Raw genomic sequence first — 9694 nt, forward strand, 5'->3', positions numbered from 1 at the left:
ACTCAGCCTGCGGAGGATGAAGAACTGCTGTCTAGCAGTCTTAGTGATGGTGTTCGTGACATGAGTCTAGGTCAGTTCCTCACTGATTATAACCCCGAAGGAACCTGAAGCTGCTGAGTTTCTCCACTGCAGTCCTATTGATGGAGATGGAGATGTGTCCTTCTCTCTGTCCCTTACTGTAGAGTACAATTAGCTTCTTTGATTTACTGACGTTTGGATGGAGTTTGTTATCTTTGCACCAAGATGTCGGGGCTCTGACCTGCTCTCTGTAAGCCGTCTCGACGCCGTCGGTGATCAGGCCGATGACAGTGGTGTTGTTAGTGAACTTTATGAATATTCCATCAAGACAACAAGCACCGGCAGGCTCTAGTATGATCAGAACAGCGGTCTAGCTAAATAATAGCTCATTATAATACTTAAATTGTGACAAAGATACAGCTGCACCCTTCATCCAATCCGCACACATCCCCATGTGCTTATTTAACCAGTTGTGTATATTCCTTGTGCCTCTTGTGTATTTCCAGAGAACTGCAGTATGCAGAACAAAGACAAAATCACTAATGATCAGCGAACAGCTAAGGTCTGTGAGACTACACAGACCAGCATAATAGATTTTGGTAAGAGTGTAATTGAATTGCATTTATGTATGTCACACAAAAATGGATGTGTATGTTTGTGTGACATAGCGAATGAGAGTACAGTAGGACTATGAGGGAGCAAGTGAGCTTACAATCTGCAATTTTTCTGTCCTCAGTGTACAAAGTGAGACTGGAAAATTTTACAGAAGATTTGTCCACTGACATTTTCACAGTGAAGGTACTGGAAGTCATCAGAGAAGGTAGGTATTTATCTTTAAACTGCCTGAAATGTATTAGAAACTGATGTTCTAATTTGCCTTACAGGTGATAGTGGCATAATAATTTGTTTTCCTCTTTCTGAATTGTTGTGGACACATTGAATGAATGAATGAATGAAGACATTTATTTCAGATATAAAAAATAAACAAAAAAACAAAAACATCAAAGAAATGTACAAATAATTAACATTGCAAGGCCCCAACGGTGCCTTGCACTGAAAGTGCGAAGGAACCTATTGTTTTTTGTCAGATTCTTATTCTTCTGAGTCCTTCGTCGCATTTTTGAGGGCTTTAGAATGCACGAAAACTCACAAAAATTTGCACACATCACAACTGGTGAAAATTGCAAAGTTCTGTAGTAATTGGGCTTGTGCGCCTTAATTCCGACAAATTGAATAAGTTAATATACCAACTTTTGAAGGATCATAGGTGTCATCTTGAAGTCCATGGTGCTATTTTTAGAAAAAATTACAAAATTCAAAAATTTCCGAAATCTTTTTTTTTTTTTTTTTTTTTTTTTGGCTCATACCTGTAAGCGGGCTCCATAGCGCCCCCTAATGCATGGAAGGCCTTAACTTGGACATAGTTGCTCTGATTTTCACCAGATTTAACAAACATATTGCTCTAATCATTGCGGACATATTTCCCATTTACCTTCATTAGCTCCGCCCAACCAGAAGGTGGCCATTTTTACATTATTTCGAACTTGTCCTAGGCCGTGATTTCAATCTTCTTGAATCTTTGCAGGTAGTATCTGTTGACCCTCATGATGAAAAGGTATCCAAAGAATTTCGATAGTTGAACAAATGCGCAAGTTACAGCAACTTCCTGTCTAAACAGGAAGTTGCGTTATCTTGGCAACAATTATTCTGATTGCCCCGACATTTAGCAAGGCTGTTCCACGTGGCGGGTTTAGCACCTGTGCCAAACTTGGCAGCAATCTGCCATTAGATGGCGCTGTTTGAAGATTTTTTTAATTAATCAGCAAAATATTGATATATTGGAAACCTACTCTGCTAACTATTCCTGGGGCGTGAGTCCAATCAACACGAAAACTGGTATATAGGCTCGGAGGACCCTCTTAAAAAGAAAAAAAGTTATCAAAAGAATTTTGACACACACACTTGATAGCAAGTTATAGAGGACCAACTTCCTGTAGGTGGGTGTCGAAACAGGAACGGTTGTATCTTGCCAACGGCTATTGCAATGGACACAAAACGTAAGACAGTTTTTCCTCATGTGCCAATGAGGCTGTGTGCCAAATATGGTGTCAATCGGCGTTTAGATGGCGCTGTTTTCATTTTTTTTAAATGAATTACCAAATTCGCTTTATGTGAAACCTACTTTTTTTAACTCCTCGTAGAGCGTGAGACCCATCTGCACAAAAATGTACACATAGACTCGGTGGACCTTGTGATATAAAGTTATCGAAAGAATTTTGATAGCTAACAGAATGCGCAAGTTACAGAGAACCAACTTCCTGTAGGGGGCTGTCAAAACGGGAAGTAGTGTATCTTACCAAGATTTATTCTGATTGACACCAAACATGACACAGTTGTTCAGCATAGGGGCTTGAGCATCCACGCCAAATTAAGAGTGACTCGGCCATTAGGTGACGCTGTTAGAATTTTGGTTATTAATTATTCACATCGCTTCACATCGGGAAACTTACTTTGTCTAACTTCTCCTGGGCCGTGAGTCCGATCTGCACGAAAACTTGGATATAGACTTGGTGGACCCTCGTCACTAAAAGTTATCAAAAGAATTTTGACAGCTAACACAATGCGCAAGTTATGGAGGAACAACTTCCTGTAGGTGGCTGTTAAAACATGAATGGTTGTATCTTGGCAAAAGTTATTCTGATTTACATGAAACTTAGAATGTGTGGTCTACATGTGATGTTGCGTCTGCCAGTACCCCCCGATGCAAGAAGTGAGGGCCCGTCATCAATGCTTGCAGCTTTAATCAATTTTGTGTTTTGAATGTACAATCCATATACAGATATATATCGACATTTACACATACACATACATACACACACATATATACATACATACATATATACATACATACATAAATACATACACACATACATACACACACATACATTTCACACAAATATATTTACATACACATTTTTACATACAGTAATGTTTCCAGTCAAACAGAAAAAGTCTTGGCTTCGTTCAACAATTTAGGAAACACGCTCATTCACTTTCTTGCAGAAAGTTAAATGAGAATATTGGTTTTGTTAATGTTCATTCATGTTGGTACGCTAAGTATGAAGCTACCTCTATTAGCCAGCTAACTTGTCTTGCATTGACAGGTAACTGGCAGATACTCCAGGAAGTTATTGGTCCTGGCCAAGAAATAGTCCACCATTCAACCCCTTTAAAAAAAGAATTGTTGTTTTTACATTTCATTTATTTGTATGGATTAAACATGGAGATTAGAGGCGTTGGTAGGTGGATTTTGTTACCATTGGAAAAATTAGCCGACTGTTGGCTGCATATTTCCTATGACAGTGGTATCAATAGTGCTATCAATCTAACTCTCAGCAAAAAAAGTGAATAAGCATATATCCTAAAATGTATATTTTTTAAGCGTGATTCCACTGTGTATATATGAGAATACAGCATCAATGTTTTGTACTACAGCTTAAACTATGCATTTAACTTAATCCTAAAGTACTTTTTTGTTCTCCTATACTTGAATTACAGGAAGTCTAGATGTGGGTCCTCTGAATAAACAGCGCACATTCCTCAGTTATCCCCACTGTAGGGAGTCTTTAGATCTGTGGACGGGAAAAACCTACCTTATCATGGGCACGTCCAAAGATATTCACAGAGATGACCAACATCAATCGTATGTTTTTTTCTTTGTGTGAATGTTTGCATTTAAACATGTATACTGTTTCACTGTTTTCTACAAGTAAATCAAGTTAGGCTTTCTTATACTCTAGCTTAAGCGTTACTCTCACTATGGATAGTGATTGTGGGAAAGGGTGAGGAGGCTTTTCGTGTCATGTTACAGAGTGTTACAGATGTGTATTTTTCACTGTGCTTTCCTCAGGTTTCAGTATGGATTCGGAGAGAGAACCTGGATCGAGTACTGGCCCACAGAAGCAGAGTGTCAAACTGAGGAACACAGAATTACCTGTCTGGGCATGGAGGAGATGGTTCAGCAGTACCAACTCTTTGGGTGTCAGCAGTAATGAAACTCAATAAAAGAAAATGTTCATTTTAAATCGTTTTTATTTTGCATAATTCGTATGTCAAAATGTCCCTGCTATGGGACATGAGGGCTTACAATGTTGCACTGTATTGATTAAAATGTAATGGTTTTTAATCTCATTGTCTGTGTTTGACAAATATACACTGATTACTGTTATGTTGATTACTGTATAGTAAGTTTAATAAATAATTGATTGAAATTGACAATGTTGAGCTCAGTGGAGTAATGCATAGACAGTTCAATTTTAAAATGAACAAAATTTCAAATTGGTTGTGATTCAGAATATATACACATCCAGTAGCTTCTCATGAAATGTATCCCTGTACAACAATATTGCCTAAATTAAATAAAAACTCAGTTTTTCTGATTAAAAAAAAAATATAGCTTTTCATGTTTTTGGTCTTTGGCAGACATGACCTAGGTTTAGTATATAAATAAGCATGTCATCTGCATATAGCAAAACCATGTTCTTTACCCCGGGAATTATTCTTTCTATGGGCTAATTGCTACATATTGCTATGGCTAGCGGCTCCATCACTCTGGAGAATGATAATGAGTAGAGATGGGAACCCTTGTTCCATGCTGAAAATGTAATTGTCAAGACATGGTATTTTGTACATTTACAGCAGCCAAGACAGATGCACATTTTATGAATGGTTGGGGTGATATTGGTAAGCAACTTGGGAATAAATAATTTAGCAAAACTTTTGCTGGCAACATTTAATAATGAAACTGGTTGCTACAGTTTGTGCATTTTGATTAAATAGTATATTTAGTATTTAAAATCGCGATTTATTGCTGAATTTCCATAATTAATCGCGATTAATCGCATGTTTTATTACATGATTAAAATTCTATTATTTTGCATTTCAGAACTGTTTTAAAGTACATATTAATTAACAATGGAAAGCAATTCTTACAAGTGTATCTTAATTGGGAATCAATTTAATGCAAAGAAAGTGACTTTATGAACTTGATTTTAAGATTTGTATTTGTTTATTATTTATTTATTTACTGTAAACAAAAAAAATGTGTCACACATTTTAATCTATAGTCAATATAGTGTGCAGTAACTCCATAATTTTGATTACTCACTGACGTCCAGTGATCACCTTGCATCACTTTGCAGCAGTTCCAGTTTGGCTTCTCCATGTCATACAGGCTGTGTATGCGTGCGTGAAACTACTGTCCCCCTCGACCGCAATGTATAAGATGGGTCAGAACATGCCAACCGTAGTCTTTAAGACCCGAGTCTTCTACAATGCTAACAGGTCAGCAGTTAATTTCCACCCATTTTGCAAGAGTGGTAGTTATTTTTTGGGATTTGGTTTTATCCACAGGTCGGCAAGTAGCAGTCTCCAAAATAGTGCTTTATTGAGCCTGCTAGCATCAACCTGAATCACGTTATCTGTACTACTATGCTTAGCTCGTAGGTGGTACCTCAAGCTTGATGTGCTCCGGTGATATTTTAATTCGGCTTTACACAATGTGCATATGGCTTTCGACCTGTCCGGGAGTTTTGGAAAAGAAAAAGCGCCATTCAGAATTGTGTTGCTGCTGTCTTTCTCCATCATGCCTGCAGCTTGCAGCAGCAGGATGTGTTACGTGGAAGTATGGCAAAGTGCGGCAAAGGGTCAAAATAGTAGTTTATTAGGCACGACGCGAAATGACATTAAAATAAATTAAAGCTGCAAGCAGCGATGGACGGGCCCTCGTGCCTCTGTGCGTGTCGGGGTTACTGGCGGACGCCGCTCCTTGCGACCGTGCATTTGCGTGGCATTCAGACACCGCAAATTGTCACCAATGAAAAGGGAACTCTCTGCTGATGTAGTGAACCACAGTGAGGTGTTGTGAACGCAACACCAGTAGTCCAGTAAAACTCCTCCCTTAGCTCCTCCCCCTGCCCAGGTGCAGTATAAAAGCCCCTCAGCTGGCTCAGTTTTGTTTTTTTGCTGGTCCCTGGTGGTGGTTGCCTGCTGAAAGTGGTGAGTAGGGTGACCCATTGTTTATTCTTTGTTGGTGATTTAAAGTTGTCCCAACTAACATGTTCCTTTTGTGTTTTAGATTCACCTGTTGCTGTTCTGCTTTACTTTCTTTTTGTTAGATTTGCCTTTTCTTTTCTTTAGTTTCTTTAAGTTTGTTTACTTTGAATATATTTCTGTTATTTTGTTTCAGTATATATTTTAAGATTGTTCAGTTGCTGATTGGGGTTGTTGGTATTTGTTAAGTTTTGATTCTTTGTTTCAGGAGTGTTGTTTTTTTCCCTTGCTTTTTGGCGTGGCCTGGGTGTCTTCAGGTGCGCAGCTAGGCACCAGGTTGGAACCTCGCTCCCATTGCATGCAAGTAGGCACTGGGACTCTTTTTGTGCATGTTTTGTTGTAGTGTTGTCTCCCAGACTAGGGAGACTGGGTATCCTTACTCGTAGTTTGCCCCACACTGAAGCCCCAGCCCACAGTTTTGAGTATATATGTATTTCATTGGAGTTCTCTTAGTATTGTCGGTTGTCTTTTAAATCATTTTTGTTAATAAAAACATTTGTTCTGTTTTATCTAGTGTCTCTGCCTCATCAGTTCTGAACAGTTTTTTTTTCCCCCGCTTAGTTGTCTTTAGTTTTCCCTCCCAGTATATATTTATAATTTATGTTCAAATATCCCTCTCCTGCCACAGAGTTCAATGATACCTCACACAAGACTAAGTCATACGGTTCATTAGCTGTGGAAGGGGGCGTGGCCAAGCCATTGGAGGCAGGGCAAACCTTTACCAATAAAAAGTCTCTGAGTTCACTGGTAAGACTCTACCTTAAACGGGCCACGAGTTATGAAAGGTGGCATGGCTTAAGCATAGGGGATGGCCCAAACCATAAGCAATAAAAAAGGAACTCTTTGCGGAGTTCAATGACACCTCACACAAGACTCTACCTTAAATGGTTAAAATGTTATGAAAGGGGGTGTGGCCTGTGTAAGTGGGTGTGGCTAAAGTATGCAGATCACATGTAGACCACATGTAAATCTGATGTTTGTCATTTAAGGCTTATTTCCTGTTGCCAGTGGGGGACTCTATCACCAAGTCAATATTGACCTCTAGATGTCCCCAGGCCTGGACTCTTGATTGTGGGAAATTTCAAGCAGATATGACAATGTACACTGTAGTTACAGCCACTTTCTCGTTCATCGCTAAACACTCAAAATGGCCGCCACTCCACGGCCACACCGCTTGACGAAAAGTTTTTCTTTTAATAACTTTTCATAAGGTGTTGAGATGGTACAGACCAAATTTGAAGTCCATCGGATGAAATCTCTAGGAGGAGTTCGTTAAAGTATAGCACCTTGACTTTTAGGCCTACTTCCTGTTGCCACTAGGGGGCGCTGTGACTTTGAGTAAATTTTGCCGGTAAATGTCCTCAGAGTTAGTCTTATGAATCCTGAAAAGTTTCGAGCCAAATGGACAATGTACACTCAAGTTACACCCACTTCCTGTTTTGATTGCCGAAACGCACAAAATGGCCGCCCCACCACTGCCATGCCCTATGACGAAATGTTTTTCTTTTAACAACTTATCATCTTTAATGTGATTAAGATGGCACCGACCAAATTTGAAGTTGATCGGATGAAATCTCTAGGAGGAGTTTGTTAAAGTATGACATGTGGAAATGGCCAAAATTGCACTAATTTTGAACTTTCAAAATGGCGGACTTCCTGTTGGGTTTAGGGTATGGCTCTCATGACGTTTTCTGTGTGTCTTGACATGATACATATGTGTAACAAGTTCCGTGAGTCTACGTTAAACGTACTGCAGGGGCTCAATTTATTTAATTTTGTAGGGGGCGCTAGCGAGCCATTTTTGCGCGGCAATTCCCGAAACCCTTAAAATACGTAAATTTTCACCAGACTTGATGCAACCGCCAAATTTGGTGAGTTTTTGTTAAGCCCCTCAAAAAGGTAATTAATTTGCCGGGAAAAAGAATAATTCCTTCAGTTTCAATAGGGCCTTCGCCGGTCTTGCCGCTCCGGCCCTAATAAATAAATGCCGGCATGTGACTAATGCGATTAAAAAAAAAAAAAAAAAAAAAATTCACACGTTATGCTCGGCCCTTAATCGCATCGCAATTAACGCGTTAATGCTGACACCCCTGATTTTTATATATATATATATATATATATATATATATATATACACACACAGTATTTCACAAAAGTGAGTACACCCCTCACATTTTAGTAAATATTTCATTATATCTTTTAATGGGACAACATTGAAGAAATTACACTTTGCTACAATGTAAAGTATTAAGTGTACATCTTCTATAACAGTGTAAATGTACTGTCCCCTCAAAATAACTCAACACACAACCTTAATGTCATTAATTTCTTAATCGCTGGCAACAAAAGTGAGTACACCCCTATGTTAAATTCCCATAGAGGCAGGCAGATTTTTATTTTTAAAGGCTAGTTATTTAATGGATCCAGGATACTATGCATCCTGATAAAGTTCCCTTGGCCTTTGGAATTAAAATAGCCCCACATCATCACATACCCTTCATCATACCTAGATATTGGCATGGTTTTATTTCAGTTAGCCTAATAGCTGGTTTGATTTGAATTGAGAGATTATTTTATGGAGTAGTAGTTGGCAAGTACCCCATGCCAATCTCTAGGTATGGTAAAGGGTATGTGATGATGTGGGGCTATTTTAATTCCAAAGGCCAAGGGGACTTTATCAGGATGCATAATATCCTGGATGCATGAAATAACTGGCCTTTAAAAATAAAAATCTGCCTTCCTCTATGGGAATTTAACATAGGGGTGTACTCCCTTTTGTTGCCAGCGGTTTAGACATTAGTGGCTGTGTGTTGAGTTATTTTGAGGGTACAGCACATTTGCACTGTTATACAAGCTGTACACTTAATACTTTACATTGTAGCAAAGTGTCATTTCTTCAGTGTTGTCCCATTAAAAGATATAATGAAATTAAAAGATGATAATTGTGGTGTAATCGGTAGCAATTGTGCGTTGCTGTGTGGAGAGGAATCCGCTGACACTGTTTCTTGATTATAAAGGTTTATTTACATCGAAGAAATCAGCATCATGTACAAGCTCTGCAGAGCTCGGAGAGGACCGCTTCTCAGATTTTCTAAAGTCACTCTGGCTTTCTTTGTTCGAACATGGTATATATTCTATAACATATGTAACATAGATGGGGGAGGAAACAATACTATTACCAATGGCTAAAAACCAACTGGCCTTATCTCGAGGCCCCACTGATAAGCATGACAGATGTTTTCAGAGAGGTGTCTTCTGAAAGTAAAGTTAATCTGGGCTTCTTTGTTACCCAAAGCTTAAATACAAATCATATAGAATATGCAGATACAAAAAGATGACAATATACCTCATAATGAAATGTGAGGGGTGTACTCACTTTTGTGAGATATTGTGTATATATATATATATATATATATATATATATATATGTGTGTGTGTGTGTGTGTGTGTGTGTGTGTGGAAAACACCTACTTCATTAGGGCCCGAGCGCCGACAGCGGCAAAGGCCCTATTGAAACTGAAGGAATTATTATTTTCTGCAAATGAATCGCCTTTTTAAGGTACTA

The 9694-nt window shown here is 38.7% G+C and overlaps 1 protein-coding gene across 1 annotated transcript in view; it reads left to right on the forward strand.

Annotated features, from left to right (window-relative positions):
- LOC114565298 (complement C3) overlaps positions 1-4207 on the forward strand; it is a 43265-nt gene extending 39058 nt beyond the window's left edge. Inside the window, exons 41-44 of the mRNA XM_028593255.1 lie at positions 525-617; positions 755-838; positions 3577-3721; positions 3929-4207. Of these exons, the coding sequence (XP_028449056.1) occupies positions 525-617; positions 755-838; positions 3577-3721; positions 3929-4070 (464 nt within the window). The 3' untranslated portion in view covers positions 4071-4207. The remainder of the gene's footprint in view (positions 1-524; positions 618-754; positions 839-3576; positions 3722-3928) is intronic.
- The last annotated feature ends 5487 nt before the right edge of the window (positions 4208-9694 follow it).

The sequence above is a fragment of the Perca flavescens genome, chromosome 2, assembly GCF_004354835.1.
Source record: "Perca flavescens isolate YP-PL-M2 chromosome 2, PFLA_1.0, whole genome shotgun sequence".
Lineage (NCBI taxonomy): Eukaryota > Metazoa > Chordata > Actinopteri > Perciformes > Percidae > Perca > Perca flavescens.